This window comes from Lonchura striata, chromosome 5, assembly GCF_046129695.1.
Source record: "Lonchura striata isolate bLonStr1 chromosome 5, bLonStr1.mat, whole genome shotgun sequence".
Taxonomy (NCBI): domain Eukaryota; kingdom Metazoa; phylum Chordata; class Aves; order Passeriformes; family Estrildidae; genus Lonchura; species Lonchura striata.
In genome coordinates, this window is record NC_134607.1 from 54,583,258 (window position 1) to 54,608,345 (window position 25,088).

At 40.1% G+C, this 25,088-nt stretch overlaps 1 protein-coding gene across 1 annotated transcript in view; it reads left to right on the forward strand.

The window, feature by feature from the left end:
- The window catches only part of ELK3 (ETS transcription factor ELK3), a 35,645-nt gene that overhangs the window by 4,749 nt on the left and 5,808 nt on the right, over window positions 1-25,088 (forward strand). The window contains exons 2-3 of the mRNA XM_021527959.3: window positions 12,507-12,715; window positions 20,921-21,712. Coding sequence (XP_021383634.2) covers window positions 12,509-12,715; window positions 20,921-21,712 — 999 coding nt within the window. The 5' untranslated portion in view covers window positions 12,507-12,508. The remainder of the gene's footprint in view (window positions 1-12,506; window positions 12,716-20,920; window positions 21,713-25,088) is intronic.

A 25,088-nucleotide genomic window follows, 5' to 3' on the forward strand; every position in this document is an offset into this window, starting at 1 on the left:
TGTTGTGCCGTGTATCCTTGGATTGATTCACCCTATTTCTCCTCGGTGTTCCCCACAATAGGGACTCTCATAGTCTTGAATCATTAGACAGATGTTTACTTCATCTGTGGCTTGTTAAATGAATCAATGAGTATTCTGGAGGCTGTTGAGAGCTCTTGAAAGACCAAATATGTCTGTTCTCATGTTGGAAGTATTTTGTTGAATAATGAATGATTGAAGATTTAATCATGATTTTGAGGAGAATGTCAAGGTGTAGGCACAGGAAGTCCATCTCATTGCACCACAAAATACAAGTCTGCATGGATGGAAACAAAGATGAAGCACCAAGTGCCTCTCAGCTGTGCACTTCAGAAAAAGAAATTCATCTTTGTCCTTAAAACTTTCTTTAACGCATTGTGATTTTATGTACCAGCAATTATATCACATTTCAAGTTCTTATGGGTTTGTTGTTAAGAGTGGATTTTAATTCAAAAGCTCTTTGAAGGAGAATTTCTGCTTTTCTAAAAGCAAAAACACCTTCCAACAAGCATGGATACAAAAATATCACAAAGACACTACTTGGCAGCTAATTCAATGCCAGTTAATAACTGTATAGTCAGTTCTGCATTTTTATTTTTTTATGAATACTGTGGTAGTTTTTTTGCTCTACCAAAATGTACCCTGAAGCTGTCGATCTGTTTGACAGGTGCAATTCCTAGGTAGTATCTCATATTATACCAGACAACTCTATATATAAGTAATATTTTAAAGTTATATGGCAGTGAAGAATATAGGAAGCCAATTTTGCCATGTCCTAGGCAGGTACAACTCAGCTGAAAATGATAGTTTTTTCTTTACTGTCATGGAGTTCTCAACACCATGTCTGAATTTCGGCTGCTTGCTCAAGTAGCGTTGCTGTGATTTTTTCCAGCAATGGGGTGTGTCCTTCTTGTATCTATGGATCCATAATTATTCCTGAGCAGCTGTGCCCACAGTAGCGGTGCTGCAGTGCTTCTGGCTCACTGTCAGGAGGAAGGTCCACAGACCCCTGCATGCGTGGGCCAAGTGTTGAAAACTGTTCAACTGTATGATGACAGCTATAGACATGACACCTATGGACTTCTAAGATAAATATCAATCAACTATGTAAAGAAAGGTTTTTGAAGACTATAGCATGTGATTTGTCCACATCTGAGCAGTTAGATACAGCTCAGGATCTTCAGGACAAGAGTCACTGAAGGAAGCCAAAAACTTTTGTTTTGATCTTTTAAAGCACTTAGGCATGTATTTACTTTTGAGTGTGTCAGCACTTCTGTCAATGCACTGAGACTACCTGCATGTTAAATGTAACTAAGGCACTGCAGTGGCTCTTGCTTGCTCTGTGAAGGGCCCTCCTAGTCTTCCACAGCTCTACATTTTGCAGTGTCAGGATGTACTGTGTGAATGATACTGCACATTCCATGGCTTCCCCCAGACCTGTTTCAGAGAGTCATTTCAGTCACAACTATGTCTCTGCTTACCAATTTACTACCCAATACTTGAAGATTCAGAATGTAACTTGGATATCTTCGCCAATACCAGCTTACTACATTTTAATGTGTGTTGACTCTTGTGCAAGCAACACTGTCTTAGTTTTTTGAGCTTTAAAGTATACAATTTTCTTATCTTGTGGCTCCTAACTTGAAGATCATTTGAAGTGCTATGAGGGGAAAACTCATGTCTTATACCCTGTCTTTTATTTTTTCACTGTTATTAAATTATGTAATGAATAATACATAATTTTTATTATTACCAATCATGCAAAATTGGTAAGAGCTTTCTAGGTTCTGACCCAAGTATTAAGTCCACAGTCCCATTAATACTATTTTATACGATGGATCTTTTTCTGAAAACACTAGTGAATAAACAAAAATATTTATGTAAAACATGCTTTTGCAGTTGTACACAAAAGTGTAGACTTGGATCATATCCTTCATCTAAAGGATCTAAATGTTTTTAATCAAATGTTCTATTAGTTTCCCATCCCTATTTTGCAACACAACTGATAGTTCATCTGTAAAACAGATTTCTATTCCACATATATTTGCCTCTAATGTGGTGACAGTATCTCGTTACTTCCTCAGTATATATTTCTTCTTTTTTGTTGTTGTTTTTTTAATGAAAATTGATCAGATGTTTAGGCTCTAGGCTTGTTTCAGTTTAGGCTTTTTGAGAAGGATGCTAATGTGTGTTGTTATTTTTAAATGTTTATGTTGTGGTAGTGTTGAGTGGCCTTTGCTGTATCAAGCAAACAACACAAACAAAAAAATTTATAGACTGAAGTACCACCATTATCTCTCCTTAGCAATTAACAGTAATTAATGTGAAGAAACAATCTTAAAAATATTTAGCAAATAAGAAAAAATTCTTTTTGCAGCTCAGTTAGTGAAATCTGGAGAAAGTTGACTACCTTCAGAGAATTTCTTCCATGCTACACTAACATAGCTGAGATGGGAATGTGGGTTTAGATTCTGGATATAGACCTCTGTGAAGTCTGGTGACTCAGAGCAGACTCAGAGCAAGTGCTGTGTGTGGTCAGTTCAGTAAACTGAGTGTGGAATAGGGCTGGCACAGAAAGTATGACTGCAGCACTCCTTCAGTACTGACACTTCAGTGATAAAAACCCTTACAGAACAGAGCCGTTTGATTCCCTGGGAGCAGGGCACAATAATGCTGACTATCCAGTCCCATCCAAGTTAAGAAGAGTCTTTGCATTTTATTTAAACGTGTAATTTTATACAGAATTCAATAGGATACAGGATTCAATAGGACAGGATACAAGCCAAAACAGTGGCTGTTACATATCCTGAGCAGCAGAGACATTGACAAACCAATTGGTGCACTGATGTCACTTCTAAACATGTGCAATCTGAGCACTTTGCATATAGCAAAGTTTGCTGTAATCATTGAAATAGTGTCTCATTTGTCTCTCATTCATAGTTTGCAGCAGCTGTGGGAATTAGTTTAAGCACACAGGACACAGTACAGGGGAATGACAACCAGATCTTCTCCTGGCTGAGATCTCATGTATTCTATGATAAACACACAGAACTTTGATTAGCACTGAGAAGAATAGCAGATCTTTGAGATTTTTATGTGTAAGAGTAGTTCTTAATTTATGTTTTTGCTATGAGATAATAAAAATACAGACCTTGACTAGTGCTGTGACTTATTGCTCATTTTTGATGGCTAAGGAACTTACACTCTGGCTTGTGCTCCAAAACCTACTGCAACAGAGCTAATGTTTTGGGAAGAAACTGTCCAAGTAAAATGATTCCATATTTGTGGGTTATCATCTGCTGAGTTGTTTTACACCATTTTTGGTATAATGCTATAACTGATTCCCCTTGAAACATGACAATATGCAGGTAAGCCTGAATGTTATTTAATAGTTCAATGGCTCATTTTGCTAATCCAGCAAATTCTGAAAATCCAGTTTGCATGGTAAGGCAAGTTTGACCACCAGTCTACGCTACAATGATCTTGATGTGCTTTGGGTTTCATGAAAATTGCCAGCCACCTTGGTTTTCCTTAACAGAACTCCAAGGACTGTTTCCTGGCCTCTTGGCCAGTTTCTCCTCTGCTCACAGCATAAAAAGATCTGCTTTTTTATCTGAGTTTTAGCCTAGGAAAAATCAGTGGCAAGGGGAAAGTTAGTTTAAACATCTGAATATGAAATGTATTAAAGCAGCATTTGAGACAGCAGATAGTAATAGTACACAATTTAACATATTAGAGACACTGAATAAGTTAGAAAGCATTCGGTCTATTGTTGCAAAATTGAGAATTTTAATAGTTTGTTTAAAGAAGGGAGTACAGATAAAGAATTTACATTTGGGAGTAGTCATCTCTTGATATATTAAGTAAACTATCAGACTAGCTGCTGTTCCTGGAGGTTGGAACCTCTGCCTTCTTCAGCTCTGGAAACATCAGAAATTTTATATAGGACGGTCAAGTAATCATGATCTGTGTCCTACTGACCTACTGATGCCGACAAATATATAAGAGGAAGTCATATGGGAAAAATAAACATATAGGACTGGTTTTGAAAGCAGGAGTCCCTCAGATTGCAGCATAGCATGTTGCCAGCGTGCCACAGATGTGCACCACATGAGCAGACAGAAAGCAGTGTGAGGAGTCTGCACTCATTTTATGTCTGTTCCAAGGTGAAGGGCTGGAGCCATTACAGATTTATGTAGTTTTGTTTATGGCTAGCTTTAGAAATAATTGAGCAGGTTATTTTTTAAGTCTTCACAGGGAAGCAACTAGCCATTTTTCCTCCTGCTAAGGGCTTTTACTCCAGTGGGATTAAAACTGTTTCTTGAACTGCATCCTTACAGAAAATGTGAAAACACTCGTGTTGTCGAGGTGGTGTCATCACACCTCTGCTTGGCAGGCAACCAGTCCTTTGTTTTATTAGTTCGGAGATTGCAGAACTTTCTTCCTTTGGACATCTTCCTCCGCTTTTCTTTGACTTAGGTAAAAAAATTAAAAACTGCAAACACTGTATTACCAGATCTACCTACTTGAAGCATTACTGGACATATGTGTGTGAGTGTTTTCTTCTCTATGGTGGAACTTGATGTTATCCCTTAGTCTTTTGCAAGATTTTGCTGCTGTCTCTTTTGTGTTGCTCTTAACTACAGGAGCCTGTTTATTTTTTTTAAACGTGCTGGGCCATAACAGTGGGTATTCTTGCTTGAGAAGAAGACCTTGTAAATTTTTACTGTAAAAAAAATTTTGAATTATAATTTAAAGTAAAAAGACTACTGTTGGAGTAGTAGAGTAGTCAAACCTTGTATGACTCTGTTAAGTAGATCCTCCAGCAAAACCCTCTGTGTTTTTTTGGCTCATCCTTAAATCAGTCTGTGTTTTTGTGGCAACATTACTGTAGTTTTGCAGTAGATTGGAACTTGTGCGCTGGGGCACCCCTGTGGCTTTCTCTGTTTCCACTGGGTGGTGCTGCAGGAATTCTTTTTTTTTTTTTTTTTTTTTTTTTTTTTTTTTTTTTTTTTGCTTGAATCTGCATTTCCCAGAAAGACGCCTCTAAAATATAATAGGAGGAAGTCCTGATTTAGAAAGTTTTTGCAGTTTCAACACAATGGAAGGACTTGGAGGATGCTCTGACAGGAAATGTCCTGGTTGCTGGATGTGGAAAAATTACCAGCATTCTGTATCATACGTGCAGTCAGTTCCCTAAAGTGTCCTGGGTATGGATTGCACCACTAGTTTGATTTATTACCTTTAATAGAGACAGTTTTGCATCAAATGAAACCAGGTATATTTACACACTTACTTCAGAACTTTTTTTTCCAAGCCAAATTAAATTAGCAGTAAGATCTCCTTTGATGAATATATGAAAGCTTTCTGAGTAAACAAATTGATATTTGCTTTTTCTCTTTTCTGGCAGAATCATTAGCTCCTCACCAACCACATCCTATTTATCACCCTTGAAACATCTCTGTTGAGAAATAAAGTGTTAGGACTGACTCAGCTTTTTCTTTCAAACAGTTCTGAGCAAACATTTGGGCAGATTTGGCAATTGTCTTTAACCTCTCATGATATAGTCATAGTTATACAGATGAATTTTCAGTGAGAAATGTTATGGCTGACTAATTTTTAAATTATTTTAGGAGAGTTCCTTTTGTTGATAGACACTATTGCTTCTGTAATTAGATGAAAAACAAGTGTACTTCAATGTTTTTATAGAAACTAAAATAAGAAATAGAAAAATTGTCCTAGAGGATTTATAAGCTCTTCAACTTTTCATATGGACATGCACTTTAAAACTGTGTTTAGGATGTATATAGACACTATCTCGTTCCATATTTTTATCTATATATACTCTTTGATGTTTTATATAGCATGGACTTTATATATGGAATTGTTTTGGTAATTTCCAGCAAGAGTTTTTTTTAAAAAACCCATGTAGCTATGTATTTTCTATGTATTAATGGGCTTTAATTCAGTTAAGTAAAAAAATCTCCATTTCTAGTATTGAGAAATGGTGGTTAAAAAATAATGGCAAAACAGTCACATTCTTGCACATGGTATTGCAGCAGTCATCTCAAGGGTTAAAATGAACCTGAGACACTTAGAAAAATAAAACCAGAGCTGCTATTACAAACTGGGACAGATGTAGGAGGCCAGGTTTCCTGTGGCCCATTTTCCAGTTTCCTGGCTGCAACCTGCAGAAATAAAGGAAGCCAAATGCTAACGTGAATGAGAAACTAACAATGCCCCACGTCACGCTGCTCAGAGAAACATACTAGGATACAAAAGCAGAAAATGGATGTACAAAAAATGTACACGGGTTTTCCAGAGTAGCTGAAATGGTAAAAAAAGGCATCTATTACTGAGAAATACTGTGTGCTTGCAAAAGCACACACGTGCTTGTAAAGGAAAAGTAAGTGGAGGTGTGTGCCTGCTGTGATGGGGCATACAAAAAAGAGCTGGATCTTTTGCAGCTGCTTTGGCTACAGAAGGAATCAGCAGTTTCTTCATATGCTAAGGGAAATTAATTTCCCTGCCCTGACTCAGCCTCTTAATCCTTTTCATGTACATGTCTGATCACCATCTTTCTGTGACTACCTACATAGCATAATGCTGGCTAACACCTTTTATGTCTTCCTGATTTAATTGGTCACCAGCTGGTTTTTTTCAGCCTCTGGGCACCCCAGCAATCTGTCCCACTCATTTATCCCTCCTCTGCCCCAAGTCCCCTGACCTGGTTTATAGCTCAGGCTCCCAGATGTTGTTCCTTTGCAGACCCTCTAAAGCAAAAGGGACTGGTTTTGATCCTAATGCCTGAAGGGATTCCTAGTTTTAGCCTTCAAAATTTGTTCAATCAATGTTGATTGTCCAGGATCAGCAGTTTCTTTCTATTTTAGAAAGGCTGTAGGGGAGCTAACATGGAGAAAAAATTGAAGTAGGAAAGCTGGACTACTTGGGAGAGCAGAGCTGTGTTACAGCTGTAACATACCTGTGTGAAAGCTAAGGACCTCTGCAGAAATCCTGAATTGCTACAGAGCTCTTTTCCAGCTTTTTGCCTTTTATATGCAGATTTTCCTATGCAAGAGTCCTACAAAACTTAATGCTTCAAGGACTATCCTGCTTATCTCACATTTCATGTCATTAATCTTTCCGATACTGAGATTTTGGTTAGCTAGATTTGTCTATGAGCCTCCTGGTTTTCTACCACTTTGACTTAAGATGCCTTGCTTATTTGTTTTATTTTACCCAGCAGGTTAATAACTGTATTTTTTGGATCTTAATGCCACCTTACTGACTGACATTTTATCACATGGAATTTCATATGTATTGTCTTGTTAAAAAAAGAAAAAGCCTAGGCAGCTCATCAGCACATATATTATCACATCTTAAGTATTTCCATAACTTGCATAATGTTTTCATAGTGTTTTTTTCATGCTGGTGGAAGCCAGTCTTCATATGCTAAAGGGAGAGAGAATATTTGGCCCCTTACCTAAGTGAGGAATTTGGGTTGACCCTTTACAGGAATATCATCTCTCAGATGGGACACTTTGCTCTATAGATGTCTCTGTCCATTTCAATTATCTTCTTCAGGGAGAGTTTATGGTATTGACTGCTGCTGCTCCAAGTTTAGGCATTTCTGTTAGTCCCTCACTTTGGAGGGACTAGGAGCAGAATTATCAGCGCAGATACTCTGATTTGCTGCCTTCTAGCATCAAATCTGATTACCTAAACTTAAAATTTGGTGTGTGGAGTGCATGCTGTATCACACTGATCATGCAGTTGCTAGGGTTTGTATGGGAGGAAGCACATTGCAAGGAATGTAAATTGCTAATGCAGATGGTGTCAGTGTGGTTCCCTGTCACAGCTGCCAGAGAAATGGATTTTCAGAAAACTCAGTCCTGAAATACCGTTTTGCTGTCTAACAAAGCATTTCCAAGTATAATTTCTTCTAACTGTGCCCATGATCATTTGCATCAGCGGTAGTGGAAGTGATCACAAAGTAAAATTACTAGGCTATCTAGGTCAGGTCAAACTAGCAAATTTTGTTTCATGACTTAGAAAGCATCTTTGACTGTCAAATGCATTGTATAAATATTTTAAAAATGGTAAGATGGCAAAATCAGATATGTCAGAGTTAATGGCTGAAAAAAATCAACTCTTTTGCCTGTATGAATTTTGATTAAGCTTTCCATGACACAGGATATGTGTTTCCAACATAGGTTGTGTTTCTCATTCTGTACCATTGATACATGTGACTATCTAAATAATGTGTTTTTAAAAACTATTTTTTCTGCTAATCCATGTAATTCAGTGTGTGGTTCCATGTATTATTTATTGCTGTGCATTCAAGTCTTGTAGTGAGCACAGAAGAGGAATATTTATTATTACTATTTAATATTAATAGAGTTGAATGAAATGTGGTCACTGTAAGAAGTGACCACATCCTAACAACTCAAAGTTAGGCAAGACACTGAATTCCCTTTGAGTCAGCAAAAATTCAAAATAGTTAGAAAATATATAAATTAAAGATAATGTTTTCTGAAGATCTCCAACTCCTCACAGTCATAATTTATTATGACTTTTAATACAGGCACCAGATTTTTGGTTGAATTAAATGTCTTCCAGTAAATCCAATACATCTGTCGTGATTCTTCTGCTTGACCACTCAAATGAGGCAGAAGTTAAGCCCTGTGTGGCCATTCTGTCCTCCTGAGGGGACAGTTAGTGCCTTGTGGAATCCAAAACAGTTCCCATAGAGAAAGGCAGGTTAATACTTCTGTTGGCCTGTTTGGAAATTAAATATTTTGTATCAGTTAAAAATCCTGTCACTGCAGAATCTTAGATTTTTCTATTGTTGTGGGCAGAATGGGAATTTGCCATGGGCAGAACGGGAGCTTCAGACAAAGTTCATTAGAGAAGCCTTCCCTCTGAGTCACGGGGTGCAGAAGGGGCCCCTTTGCTTTCCAAACTCCTTCTCAGAGAGGAGTCCAGGCAGAGCATCCTCCTACAACTATTCCCCTACAAATCACATTTGACAGAATGGAAATGAGATTAACACCAGTTTACCAAATTCAAGAAATCTGAGATTTTACTTCATATATACTTAGACCAAGGCTTCTTTTATAGGTAGTTACACCTGTGAATATTCAGTGTGACTCAGACCTGAACACCTCAAGTTTGGTGGTTAGAAGAGTAGGACCATACAATTAATGATCAGCTGAAAATGTAATTAGCATGATTTGCCTCATGTAGGAATCATACATACAGTTGCTGTATGGGCAATATGGAAAGCTTTATACAGGAACTCAGTGGCAGATGGAGGGATGAAGCACAATGCAGCATTGAGCTGTTTTAATCTCATTTCTGTAGGGCAGACTTGGGTCATACCAGTAGAAGATTTATGCATGTACCAACTGAGCACATTGGTGCTGAAGTCTGAGGTACACAGGTCCTTTATAAAGCCTGTTCAGAGCCACAGGCTTGGGAGAGTTTATGGTCAGGCAATATAGGGTTGTGAGGAGCTGTCTAAATCTAATCCCGCCACTGCCATCTGCCCTGGGTCCAGCATCTGAAGTGACCCCCAGAGATTATCCATGGATCTCAGCTGGAATAACTGAGCCACTTCCAAAAAGGTGGCAGTAACCTTTTATGTAATAATCCGATGGGAGTCACCTTTCCTTGCTCACCTAGATGGTACTGTTTGTGGAGTGAGTATTCCTCTAGGATTCTCTCACCCAGGCTTGTGCTGTTCATGCACTTTACATGATGCCTATGGCTGAGTCGTCTTGAGCACCACACTCAGAAGGTAAAAAGGAATCCAAAACTGTTTACATTTTACAAATTATAAGCATCAGAAAACAGGTTCATAATGGAAAGTGTAGTACAAAGTTAGCTAGAGATTACACTGTGAGTTTTCATGGGCAGAGGTGAATGGAGATGGAGCAGGCTGCAGCAAAATGTTCTTCGCTTAGCGTTCAGTTCCACCTAACCTCTCTTCAGAGCCATGAGTGCTGAACTTGTAGTTTAAGATCTGGATGAGAGGATTGTGTCTTTGAGGTATTACACTGTTTTGGGTGATGATATGGTGAAATTTTTATTGGTTCTTCTATAATTCTCATCTCTCTTTATTTTCCTCAACTGAAGTTCTGCTGACAGGTCTTTTTGACATTTTAGTACAATTTTGAAGAAAGATATTTTTATGGTACTTAAAATTTTCCAGAGCAGCAAAAGTTCTGTTTGTGATTTCTTGTTAGGAAGAGTTGTATGATGCAAATTGAAATTATGCAGGGTATGGCTGCAAAATATGTAATGTACAGAAAATAGAATTCTTTAAGAGGAATATGATTGTATATAAATACACCTTTTTAGCAAGGTAAATTGCAAAACTTACAAGTATTAGAAAGTATATAGATATATGATGTGTATCTGTATATTTATGATACCAGATTAATAAGGACAATTTATTATCTTTGAAGTTATAGATAAATAATCTGTTAAAGAGGCTAATATCTGTGAAGAGGGTGTACTTTAAAGGAACTTTTAAAGGCTGTAAAGCAAGTAACTGTCAGGTATATTATAGCTATTAGTATATTTCTTGCCTTATTCTATGTGAAATAGGATTTGTATAAAATTGTAATGAAGCAAATGCAGACGTTTGAAAGTGCCAGACCTTCCATATAGGCTGTTCTGTTTCCAGGATCTCTAACAGTCCTAGGAGCCTCAAATGACCTTTGAAGTGCTGCGTAGTTACGGTGTCACTCATCTGGGCATCGGTGGCTTTGTCTTTGTCATTCAGATGGGACTCTCAGTTAATTAAAGAAATGAGGATTTTGAAGGATAGTAAAATCATCATTGATTCTGCCAACCCTTGTTTGGCCAGCTTACTTTGAAATGATTTGGACTAAAACATAGCTCCAAACCCCGTTATTCCACAGAAATATTGACGGCGTTCTCTAGTATAATTTTAACTTGCTTTACACTAGTGAAGCTCATGCAATTTATTTTTCTTATTATACTCATGAAGCTTATGCACGGTGATGTCCTTCCTGCGGAGGCAGACCTGCAGAGGCAGCGGCTCCCGCTGTCCCGCTCCTGCCGGGGATAGCTGGAAGGCTTGTGCCCTCTTGTGGTGCGCACATCCAGGGAAGCGGCAGGCAGCAAGCCTGGCATCCTGTCCGTGTCATCTGCTAGGGCACAAACAACAGTGTATTGGGAAACAAAATTAACGAGGGCGCTAAAATCGTGAGCTTGTCTAGATAAAGACAAAAATACTCATTGTTTCATGCACAGAAGTAAGTCAGGTAATAATTAGCCCCATTAGCACCACAGTAAATTAATCAATACTAGCAGTAAATCTCTGTGACATAACATATCCAAGTTAAGTTTCAGAAGAGGCCATAAAAAATTATTTGATCCGGTGTTAGCATGCTAAGGCTGGAAATGTTTTTGAAAGTGGGTGAAAATTTCATTTAATGATTCTGTAGTTTAAAAGCTCAACTTTATCTGCATATTCATTAAAATGATAAGTTGTTAGCAGCGATCATGCTCCCAGGTTTTAAGTTGTGTATATACCTGTGCTGAGTTGGAATATAGCCAACCTTCAGTTTATCCTTTTATTGCAGTGCTTGAACAAAAGGTTTGTTCTAGGGAGGGCTCAGTAGCACAGGCAGTTAGCAGAGGAAAATTATACTCAAACAACCTTTAGCAGAGAAAAAAATATTCAAACAACCTCAGATGTGAGACTCAGGCACTGTTAAAAATACTCTTAATTCTCAGTAGTAGGTATGATAATGAAAGCAAAGATCCCTGTTAAAGAGAGGTTCTGGTTAAACATCACTTACTTTACTGTGCTTAAGTGTACTGAACTTCCAGCTTTTTAAACTATAAAGAATGTCTTTTGAGCTATTTGAATTAGCAAACAGAAGCAGCAAGAGTAATTTCAGGCCCTGGAGAAAAAGAATAGGCAAAGGCTGTTTGGTGGTGGGAGGGGAAAGGGATGTAGCTTCTGGTCCTGTAAACAAAGGCAATTGCTCTGGTCTTCCCTTGTCCTTCCTCTTTTTCACAATGACGTATCAGAACAAGTCCAGTAACCTCCTCCTGACAGTAAACAGTAGGTTTTTAATATAATTTCCTTGGATAGTCATATTAAGTCCTTTTCTCCCTGCCTTATGTGTTCCTTTGAGGAGTGATTGCTTACAATGAATGGAAGACACCAACTGGCAGACCCTGTAGAAATGTGAATTTTGTGGGCAGTGCTTTTCTAAATACCTCCTGTACTTATGTGACCCTTCAGAGAACAGCAGTGGGAAAAATACTGGAAAAGCAGTGGAAGACCTGTAGGTCTTGTGGATGTTTGGTTGTGAATGATGTGGTAGCTTCCTTTTCTCAATTATGTAGGATGACTCCTGCACAGAGCTTATTACTGAAATGAGCGTTGGGTGGAACACCTGCTCCCAAATGTTTTTCACACTGTTGCTCTTCTTTTTCCCTTCTAGGTATGGAGAGTGCAATCACACTGTGGCAGTTCCTTTTGCAGTTGCTGCTAGACCAGAAACACGAGCATCTAATTTGTTGGACATCTAATGATGGAGAATTCAAGCTACTCAAGGCGGAAGAAGTGGCTAAGCTGTGGGGACTCAGAAAAAACAAAACTAATATGAATTATGACAAGCTGAGCCGGGCGCTCAGATACTATTATGACAAGGTAAATTTTGTTATTGACATTCAGACTAAGGAAATAGAAATGCTACCAGTTAATATTTTTCCTGTCTGTGGAAGCTATTCAGAAGTTCCTCTAACTACTCAAGATATTAGAAGGAAAAGATTGTAGAACACAAATATACAAATATTGTAGAACTCAAATCTTGCATATTCACATTTCTCAATTTTAGACTTGAATTTTAGTAAATTCAAGGAGTTTCCAAACTGTTTCCACACCCTTTTTTGGGATGAATATTATATTATTTTTTCTAATTGATATTAAATCTTCTCAGGATTAGTTCTCCTTAAATGGATATTTTTCAATAAGATATATAAATTCCAAGTTCTTAGGTTTTACTATTCCCTATATTATTGAATATTAAATATTATTAAAATTATTATTAATAGTAAATAATGAATAAAAATTAATTTATCATTTAAAAATTAATAAATAGGTTTTGTATATTAAAAAGGAAAACTTCATAGCTGTGCTTAGTGGCTTGTTTTCATCTTGATTTTCAGAAAAGGGGGTGAGATGAGATTATACAGTGAGTAATGCCAGTGTTCAGCACCATTAGAGCATGTTTGCTGCCTGCACAAGGCAGAGGAAAGTAGACGCTCTTTCTGGACTGACCTTAGACTACTGCTGTAATGTATTATTCGTAGTGCACTAATTCTTGCAGGGCACAGTACTATGCAGTCAATCTAACACAGAGATCAAAAAACATGTTGACTGCAAATTAACAATGAACAATTGGATGATCAGACTTTCCATGACCCAAAGGGGCTCCTTCTCCTGAAAAAAAAATTTTAGTTTCAGATTTAGAGATGTTAGTGTTTTGTCCACTAGAAGTCAGATTTTTCCACTTAATATGTTTCAAAGGTGCCTAACTGAGAAGGAAGGAAAGGATTTGGTGAGGACAGTAGAGTGGCTGTTCAGAGCAGTTGGTGTGATGAATCCCCTTCAGTAAGTGCTAAAAAGGCTTCTGCTCAGCATGGGGAAGCTTGCTTCATTACATGACTCCAACCCCCCTGGTTATAAACTTGACTGGGATCAATGGAGACAGAGTGCCTGCTGGTGCATGAAGAGCATAGCCAGGCAGAGCCCAAATATGTTGTTAATGACTGAACAGACATTGCTTAAAAACAAGGAACAAGATATTTGTAGCACTTATGCTTTGAGATCTCTCTGATCTCTTTGAAGTAATGGAATATAATGGCTCCTTACCTGAGACTCTCTTGCTTCTTTTATCCCTTAATCTTTCTTTTTTTTAAATCTGTATTCTGTTTTCAGTTCCCTGCCCACAGCATGCACACACCTTTGTCATCTTTTTTGTCTCTGCTCAAGCAGCATCTGCCAGAGTGGCTGTAAATTTCTTCATCAGGGTTCTGGCTGAGGCAACTGCTTGCTGTTTGTAGAGATGGTCTTCTGTCACACAGTTTCATCTAAGTGTGGCACAAGGATTTTGGCCATTTTTTCAGGTGTTCTGTGGTCCAATGGAGGCTATAGCTCCTAGATGGAAAGAAAGATAAGTTCTTTCTTCCCCATGTACTGCAATCAGGGTTTGAACCCCAACACAAACCTATGGTTATTTCTGTTTAAATTAAAAGAGTAACTTCTTTAGAAGGAAACAGTGGGAGCTTCTCACTCTGTGGGTATAGTGTTTTGTGACCTGTAGGTTCCCAGACAGTGGAGAAAGGTGGGTTACTGGGGGAGTGCTGAAGGATAGAGCAACTTGCTGCAGGTTTTGAAGTGTGAGAGATAGCTGATAGTGAATCCTTGTAGAGTGGCAGGGTGTGCTCAGTCCTAAATGCTTCCTCTGCCTTCAGTTCAGTCTATACTGCATAGCACAGAAGGGAAAAAGTCAAGAAAGGGAGGAAAGGCTCCCTGACATTCTTCCTTCCTCAATGCAGAACAAAAGAGGAAGGACTGAGGAGGTGAAAAAGCCTCTCAGACTTGAATGCTCTTTTCCTTTAGACCATTCACCAATTTGTGAGATGAACCTAAAAGCTGTCTAGACTCTGAGGGTAGCCTCAAGGAGCCTTCTGACATACTTATTCCATCCCTGCTTGTGTGCATTGATGGATGTGTTGTCAGCTGGGAGTGCTGGGGCAAACGGGATGCACACTGAACAAATGTGACAGACACTGAGCTGCAGATGGGGGAGTGGCAGCAGGAAAGATGAGGCAGAACTCTGGACAAGACTTCACTTGCACTATGGAATTATTGACAGGAATTTGTCTTCCTATAACCTAAGTGATCTAGCAGCATATGAGTTTGAGACAAAGGTCAGTGACTGTTTTAGAAATTATGGTAGCACATGGGCTGGACCTTCTTTTCTTGGACTGCCCTCTGCTCCTACTACATACAGTTGACACTGAACTAATGTTTCATGGTCTATCTTTGAAATTATTCACCATGGAGAAATAAAACCTGATTGCTGGATAAATGGGGGTTTATGAGCTCTGCCTTTTGCTTGGGGGGAACACTGGCTTGTTAAAATTCATCATCTGATTCATCTGAACTTAAAAGTAAATTAATTCCAGTACTGGAGAAAAAATAACACAATTAGGACAAGTTCCTTAGCCTGGGTTTGAAAGCAAGCATGCTGTGGAGGCTGATGGCAAGATTTATGTTAAATTCACATAAAAAGCACCCCAGGAAACGTAGAGTATGGCATGTCCTGATTGTAATTTGTTGCCATGATTATAGTTGCTAAATGTTTGTAGATAATCTGAAGACTCCATTTCCTGTTTCATTTGTTCCCCAAATTCTTCCCCACTCCCCCCAACACCCACTCTTATTTTTATTTAATGCCTTTCCCCTATTGCCTCAACAGAGCAGCAGCACAGATAACAGATAGAACTGAGGAAAGGCATCCTGCGCTCTGCCTACAGCTTGTGTCTGCCATGTCACACACTTTTGCCAGTTGGAAATCTGTTGTAATGCTTTCAGGAGATGCTTCAGCACTATTCCCACACAGAACACTTCAGCTTGAAGTAAAATACCTATAAAAGTAGAGTTAATAAGGTTACTCAGTTATTTTGCTTCTATGGTAGCTGTAATGGCACATATCTTTTTGAAGTCACCACGGGTTTCAAGGCTACTGAAAGTCCCTATGAATATTTCACGATGACACCACAAGAAAGAAGCTAGTGAGTTTCCCATTAGGTTTTTTATTGAGGGAAGGGGGGCAAATCCGGGAAATTACATGCTGATACTGACATTAACAGGATGTAGAAGTTGTGGAATTTAAGTCCTCAGAAGTTAGAAAATAAAAGAATCACAGTTCCCTGGATAACCCTAATGTTTGCATGAGTTATGCTGCATCTTTAATTACACAGTCACATAATGTTGTGATGAGCAGCTATTAATATTTTTGCATCTTCTCTGAACAGTACGTGGCCCGAGGCTTTACTCAGTGAGTGCTATTCATTTCAGTTCATGGCTGCCCACTTGTTTAGATGGTTTGGCAGTATGATTTATAGTATTAAAATAATATGGGCTGCTTTGTGCTTATTGCAGTGCAGGGACAGGGCTGCTCAGGTGCTCTCAGGATTCAGAGGTGCCAATGTATTCACTCCCCTCCCTGTAACCTGGTTACTAGTTTGTATTTTAATGTCCAAGTGTGGGTGGAAGCATGGAAGAATTGTTTTGGTTGAGGGTCCCTAACTTGGGTGCTTTCTGAACTACAGGATATAAATGAGGATAATGAAAAATATTATTTTATTTTTGGGAAGGTCTTCTCATAAGACATCTCAGGGGTATCAAATCCTAGAATGAAACAATAGCAGTGCAGTTGTGCTGGAGTACCAACTATACGTTATGTAGTAGTGCAGGTAAGAGGTATTACAAGGTAATACTTTAAGGGGCATTAGAAAGTACCTTTGTAAAACTGGAAGGAGCTTCATCCAGGAGTGATTTGAAGTCAAGAAAGTGCTTGGCTGAAATGGCATAAATGGTTATATAGTGCTATCCATATGGAAAGATGGGAGTAAGGGATTTGATACTCAGTAAGAGGTGATGGGTAGAGGAGAAAGCCCAAGAGCACCTGCCTCAAAGAGACACATAAAATAGTTCATGTTTGACGTGAGATGAAAGGGATGTCCAGTGACCTGCAGTAGAAAGAGCGGAGAACCTGGTCATAGGTGCTAGCCAGAGAAATAGCCTTTATCTTCCAGATGGAGGGCAGTGAAGAAAGACTGCACAGTGTAGTAGTACCTGTGCCTGCATCAAAAATGTTACAAAATCTGGCTTCTACACACACAGTGTAAAAAGCATTACTGCATAATTTGTGATGCTAGCAGAATCTGCCTGCCTGCACATGCTGATGCAGATACATTCCCATTTTTCAGAGAAGATGATCCTGCCACAAGTACCTCCTGCCAGCATATGTACTTCAGACCCTGGAGTGTGAGCAGCCCTCTGGGTAGGGATCTCAATAGCTGGAAGCAGCCTGGATAGAGTTCTTGGAGGGATTAATAACCTGTGTTCCTACACGTATTGCATCCCTCAGTACTCTTAGAGCCAGGGAACTTGCAACACATCCAAGTGGGAATTAGGAGCAGTGGCTACAGCTCTGGTCTTTATTATTTTCTGTGAAGGGATATTTAGTACCTACAGAAAAGTTCATTCTGCTCTGTCATACATTTTGAGATCTTGGGCATCCTGATTATAGGTCACTTCCTGGAAAGAGGGAGAAATTGTCTTCCAGCTCCTGAGGTCCCTCATCAGTCTGAAGTTTGACTAGGAAGTGGGTCCCAAGTCCCAGCTCAGTCTCACAAGCGGCTCCTGCAGCCAGCAAACAGGTTTGGGCCTAGCTAACAGGTTTGGGCCAAGCCACTAAAATGCTTCAGTCACGCTGGTAGTATAGTTACACATTTGCTCTAAATGGCTCAAACACGGAGCAGGAATCAGAGCTGATAAAAATAAAACACAAACATGATGGATTTCAGTAGTGCACATGCATAGTTGACACAACCCCTCCCCGGTATAGTCTAGTTGAAGCTGCAGGGAGAACCAGTCCACCAAGCCTTTGGCATCCAGCTCAGCCAGCTGCTCTGCGGAGGACAGGGGCAGAGGAGATCCATCCCCGCAGCTGGTGATTCAGAGCTCTCAGGTGAGGCTGGTTTTGGAAGGGCTCACAGAGTGAGTTCCTGAAGTGCTGGGGTGTGAATAAGTCTGAGCTCACCAGCATGGACAATGTGCTGGAGCAGGCAGCCGGCACTGCAGCTTTCCAAGCACTTCTCAACAGGGTGGGTGCGCATGTTTGCTGTAGTCACTGTTTTGCACACTGGGGGCAGAGGAGGGGAAGTGTAAAGTGTTGTAGAAGCCAACAGAAGAGGGGCATTCCTTGCTGCCTGCCCTCTCTCTGAGTGTCAGAGAGTGCTGTCTATTGATAAGATGTTTTTTTTTTAGCTGTTGGACTGGAGCGCCTGCTCTTGTCCCTGTTGCCGATTTCTTCTCTGCAGAGCTGCATGGACCCAGCAGTCCTACCCTGGTTCCCTGCAGCCCTGGCCAGCAGCTAATAGCACTCATTGCAAGCCTGTTCATGAGGGAATTTACATAGAAAATTCAAACAACAATAAAATAGGGCTAAATGTTCACATACAATTACTGTCCTGCTACCAAGCAAGTCGTCTAGTCCTCCTGCAAATGCAGGAAGGCACAACTCTTTGCCCTTTCAAACTGCTTGTTGTGGTGCCTGTCACTGTCTTTTGTGGTTTGAACTGTCATAGTTCAGAATGATTGTGACAGATCACTGAGGTGATGGTAAAAATATGCTGCTTTTTACCTTCAATTATTTGTCAAGAAAAAGTCAGTGCCTTTCTGAGGCACTTCATTAATTTGCGTCCTTATTTTCTCTTGCATGCCGGTGGAGATTTCCTGAGGCTACACATTAAAGAGAAGCCTGTAAAGTGCTTGAGGGATCTGCACTTGAATCTTTTCATCTCCAGCCATTGTTAAGTGGGCCTTTGCTGCAGGCTGACAGAGTTGGAGGAGCAGCACTGCAATATTCTTAAAACATAACTGTATTTAATAATAACAAAGGAAGTATAAACTCACCAGTCCATCCAGTTGCTTTTTATAGCAATGTTCCCCCATTGCAAGTCTGCATCAGTGTAAAAGTGCAATCCTTAAATACATTTAATCTTGTTCTGCTGGGAGTCACATTTTCCAAGGAGAATCTCAGTTGCTAGTGCTTGATTTAACAATAATTCAAAGTTGCCAGGAGCAGAGGGGAGCCATTATTTTAAATATAAATACAAATACATATTGAAGGAAGAAAACAGAAATCCAGTTGGGATGGGTTTTTTTTTCATATGTGAGCACTTTGGAGATTTTGTTCTTTGGAAAGAGAATGCAATATTGAGAGTGCAGAAAAAGTGCAATCATCCAATGTTGCACTGAAATAGCAGTGAAAAAAAAATCTAGGCCAAGCCCAAAGCCATGGAAATTAAAGCTCATGCAGATTGAGATTCTGTGGGCTAAATGTTTGTCCTGAACCTCTGGAGCAAAAAAAGACACTGCAGCATCTGCCAGGTGGGTAGATGTGTGTACAGTTCAGCATGGAAGAGGGCAGTTTGTGCCTTTAGTCTGAACTTGAATTAAATTCTTCTCTTTGCTATAGATCCCTTATCAACTTGGGAAACAACATTCTCTATTTGTACCACAGCTCCTGACCTGTGATGCAAAGCTGCATCCCAGGGTTCTTTGTAGCATTAGTTTTGTATTCAAGAAGGTACCTGAATGAAATGGCAGGACATTCAGACAGATGAATTACAGAGTGCAGTAGCTCAGCTGAAAGACAAGAGGTTCTGATACTCAAGTGCAGGTTCTTCTTTCACAAAATGATCCTCCTTGCTTTTGTGACTGAACAAGGTGTAGTGCAGGCAAGAGAAGCACCCAGAACTATGTGTTGTCTATATATAAAGAAAGATGATGTCTCTTTTCCTTAATTTTCTGTTTCATTTTCAGTCAGCTTAACAAATGTTTCCACTATTGGTGTCAGAAGCTGTGGTAGAATGAAAAACCAATTAGATTTTAGGAAATCTGTAAATATTTACATTCCCATATGTACAGCGAAGCAGATGTCTGCAGAATACCAGCTGGAGGTGCAGCAGATGTGCTGGACTAAAGGGAAGCCCCTTGGAAGGGGATTTTCAGAGGTGACTTAACAAACTCTCCACCAGGGGTTTCAAGAAGAGGGAAATTAGCATGGAAATCTTGGGACATATTTATTCTTTTGTTCTGCAGCACTTGGCTTAGGGTGGTAAATGTTCCAGTCCCTAAGCAAGGCCTGTGCCATAATGTACCTTTGTGGAAGAGCTCACATATCCTTGGGAATTGTGTTAGAGCAGGCAGCCAACCTGGGTTTGCAGGAGGAGCACTAGGAGTAGAAACATAAAAAGTCTCAAAAGGAATCAGTTCTTTACATAAAGGGGACATCTCAAGAAAAAAATAAACGGTTCTACAAACCTTTGAGAAGTATGAGGCTTTTTCAATAATTAATTTCCATAGTCAGTTTAGACTGGTGAAAACCTTCTGCCTGCACCAGTGAGCATCCTGAGTCTAATGCAGGCCTGGAGATGGTGCAGGGGATATTGCAGGACACAAGTACTTTTCCAGCCCATGCAAGGGGTTGTGTTTTTTACAGACATAAGTTCATGATTATTGACAGAAAGACAGTCATTGTAAGTTTAGCTTAATCTTTCCCTTATGTGGTAAGGTACAGAGGGTAAATAATTTGGGCCAGGAGGCTGAGTTGGTTTTGTCCCTTGCAGACATTTTGAGAGTAGTTAATCCTCAGGTGTTTGTGTCAGTTTTAGGAGGCATGAATGAAGGAGTTAGCATTTATTGTGGAACACAAGTGGTGGCATGGCTCGAATCCACAAGGCAGCACAACTGCTTTTACTGGAAAGAAAATATTCCCAAGCTGCTTCAGAGGAAGCAGAAGTCAAAGCAGCAGGCCACCATGAGGTCTTTGTCACCAAGTGATGCTGGTTTTGTTGGAAACCATGAGGAGCCAGGAGTGGACTCCCTGGCTGAGCAGAGAGGTATTGGAATAAGCCAAGGGTGATAAGCATTTGGAGCCCCACAAAATGACCTGCACAGCTTTATGAGGGAGCAGTGCCTCCTGCCCTTGTGTGTGCAGTACTGGCTGCCTCTGAAATGCTGATCTTTCTAGCACTTTCTTTGTATTTGCAGAACATCATCAAGAAAGTGATTGGACAAAAATTTGTATACAAGTTTGTCTCCTTTCCTGAGATTTTAAAAATGGATCCACATGCTGTGGAAATCAGCAGAGAGAGACTTTTGCTGCAGGACAGCGACTTTAAGATGCCTTCGGAGAGCAGGGATCAGCACAAGCACAGCTTGTCAGCACTGAAAAGCACAAGCCGTAATGAATATATCCACTCTGGCCTGTACTCCTCTTTCACTATCAACTCTCTGCAAAACCAGCCAGACCCATACAAGACCATCAAAACAGAAAAACTGGAGAAGTCAGAAGGAAACACACCAGTTGAAGAAGTCCGGACTGTTATCAGATTTGTGACAAACAAAACAGACAAACAAGTTACAAGGCCCATGGTGTCGTTGCCTTCTACTTCTGAAACAGCAGCTGCCTCTGCTTTCCTCAATTCTTCAGTATCAACTAAAATATCTTCCTTAATGCTACCCAACAGTGCAAGCATTTCATCTCCATCATCATCCTCCTCCAGGTCACCATCTCTGTCTCCCACCTCCCCCCTCCCTACAGAACACAAGAGCTTCTTCCTCGACTCCAGTTGCCACGACTCAGATTCCCTTGAGCCTCTGAACCTCTCTTCAGGCTCCAAGACCAAATCCCCATCTCTTCCCCCAAAGGCTAAAAAACCCAAAGGCTTGGAAATCTCTGCCCCACCTATGATTCTCTCCAGCACTGACATCGGTTCCATCGCCCTCAACAGCCCTGCACTTCCTTCGGGATCCCTGACTCCAGCTTTCTTCACTGCCCAGGTAAGACCTGCCTTTCTCCAGGCATTCCCTCCATGTGGCCAAGAGCATTAGTTCTGTGGGTCTGTCACCATGTGATGGGAAAAAAAACCCCAACATACAGGTTGGAAAGTAGGTTTCTCCTGGGGTTTGTTCCTAATTGAGTATGGGAAAAGCCATCACAGTTCACACACTGCCTGAAAGAATAAGGAGATGGGCAGCCATTAGTGAATTGTTTATCAGTTCAAACCAGCCTCCAGATCTACAAAACAAACAGGAAAAAGACAAGAAAACCACAGGGGTTTTGTAGGTCACAACTTGAGCATGTGGGATGCTTGGTTAGATTTCTCTACTAGATGTTACATCCATTCAAACAGTGTGACCTTTTTGTTAATTTCTGAATACAGATTCAAATTAACTGGTTTCTAAGACAGGCTCTAAAGTCAGTTTAAATTTCTGAAGTTGTACAATTCACAGAGTAGTTGCCAGCGCTTCCCTTCAGCAGAGAACTATGGAATAACTAGAAGGTTATTTTGTTCTTTTTAATAATGTATTTGTGGTAATATCAACAGTAAGTTCTCATTTTCAAGCTAGTCTATGAAAAAAAGCCTAGGAGTTCAGAGCAGAAGAGGAAAATCATATAGATATGATTGGTGAGTTTTGTCTTACAATAGCACCTCAAAATTACACCAAAGAGAATTCAAAGAATAAAATTATCCCAATGTGGAATACCCCCCACGATCCCCAGCCCTGAAGTAGCAGCTGATGCAAATACTAGCATTGAATGTAGCAAATTGGACAGTAAATAAATAAGGACAAAGCTGTGTTATAAGCCCTCCCTCACTTCATACTGCCTAGAAGACCCATGGTACCCAGAATCCTATCACCTCTTCCCTGTTTGAAAGTGTTGGAGGTGTTTGATGTGGGCAGCATTGAGTGCCTGCACAGCACAAGGGCCTGGCAGAAGTGAGTGTTGGCAAGTGCTCTCATCCAGCACAGCACTTGCTCTCAGCTGGCTGCAGAGCGAGTTTGTGCAGCTCAGGCACACCTGTAAGCCACCAAGATATGAAGTTGTGTCACCAAGAAGAGCAGTTTGTGGGTTGACACCTGTCATTTTTGACATCATAAAGCCTTTAAGTGAATTTATATTTGGCAGGAAGAACAGAAGTGTGGCAAACCAAAACTGAGATGCATTGACAAACTTACAACCTCTAACTGTGGTATAACCACAGTATTTTTTTTTTGTAGGGAGCAAATCTGACAACATCAGATGCCAACCAGACACAATGACAGTGTGAGTTATTTCAAACCCACTTTAATCTGCCGCCGCCCCCAAACCACAGGATGAACAAAGATTTGTTTCCTGGTTTTGTAATTATTTCTTTAAATATTTAACTTTCCCATGCACCTATGAACTGGTGTACTTACTGCCCTGAAAGGGAATTATATTGAGGTTTGTGGCACTGCTTTAGCAGGAGGGATACCCAAGGGTGTGATGACTGTTACCCAACTTAAAGCTATCACAAATCTTTTTTACAGGTTGTCCTATCACAGAAGAGGCATATGGCATCTTTATAGGGTAGTTCCTGGGTCTAATTATTTAAACTTTTGGCTATACAGCAACATAGCTTTTATCCTCTCCTTTAGCCTTCTTTTTCTGTTGTTGATAAGAAGCACCCTGCATCCCAAACACTCATCCTAGCGAATACTGAATGAAAACTACATAGCAGCTGTATTCAGATAACTGTAATATCACAATTCAGAATAACTAAAGCCATAATTTAGACAGGAAATCTGCTGTTCATCCCATTATCCAAGGAACATGCATCATATCTCAAACATTCTCTGATTTATCAGATCCCAGTATGAAACACCTGCTGCCAGGGGTAGGTGCAGAACAGGATGTCTGCTCCAGGAGTGATGTATGTTCTGAGACAGTCCTGCTGCCTGCGAGGGTATTTCAAATGGCTTTCCACTGTACCTGCTGGTCATGAGGAACACCCTCAGGTGGAGTGCTGTGAAAGAGCACATGATACACACGATCAATATTAGAACAGAAATGAATGTGTGACAGCACTTGTGTGCTTTCTAACAGCTGGAAGTGACAAGATTATACTTACACACATTGTCACAGAAGTCAGGAGCCATGAGCATCATTACTTAACATAATCCTCTCTGTGCAATGAATTATTTATATTTAAACTGTTCCTGTGCTTACATTACAATGACGTTTCACAAGTAGGAACTTCCCAATGGGTTCCACATCTAATACCAGATGCATGGCTACATGTGGGCAGAAAATTAAGTGACACATCAATTTCTGTATGTAATTTAGGGATAGGCTGTCCTGTGGTGTTGTTTACACTTAGATTTCCTCTGGTGGTTTTGATACTTGGCTGATGGCAATACTGAGAACAAGCCTGGGAGGCTCTGTGCCCTTTTTGCATTAAATATTAAACAGATTTGGAGGCTTCATTTGGCTGGCTCTTGGTTCTGTCAGAACTTGCAGACATTAGTGCTCTGCTCATCAAAGGATATGAGCTTTTGCTTAGCACTGTTTTAGGCATGTTAGTGTGCTTCCAGAAATAAATGGAGGGCAACTCAGTTTTTCAGATCTCTCTGAAGACTTGCTTTGGCTGCATCTAGGTAGGAATAAACATCTCCAAGTCTTCCTCATTATTTTCAGAAAGCTCCCTCAAGAACTGCCCTTTGAATTCTGGATATCTGCAGCTTCTTAAAGAAAAAATAAAGAATGGAGGCTAAGCACAGGAGTTCTTGGTATAGTTGCCACAGCACTGTGTCCTTAGTTTAATGCTGTTGGGTCTAGCTACTTACATCTTTGGTTTTAAGGTTAGTAGGCTCTTCTGTAAGTAGATCTGAGTATTTATCCTGACCTAATTCAGTATGTCGTCTGTCTCATAAATCTCCACCGGTAGTGCCTGCTAATGGAGCAACAGCTTGAAATGCAGCAAGGAAAGGGACTCTTGCTGGTGGTGCTGATTTCCTTCCCTGTGAAAGCACTATGCTCCTTGGAAGAGAGTGTTTGCAAAGGACTCTTGACAAGTGCATACTTGTCAAGTGGTGGTGTTTTTGTTTTTTTTTTTTTTTTGACAAGAGCTGTCACTTGATGAGATCAATACTGATGTCTTTTCTTTGCCAGGCCTCCACCCACTCTTTGCTCCTTCTGTTGGCATGCAGATATATCCCAACCATGACTGGTACTCCTATGACCTGCTGATTTACTGAGTCAATGTTTTGCTTTCCCAGTGATAGCACAGGTTTATTACTCCTTGGGACAAACACAGTTTCTTCCATGGGGTTTGGTGTTTCTGATCCACCTTCTTTAGCACAGTGAAGGTGACAGGGTCCTTTCCCTGCACATTTCTCCAGGAACCTCACT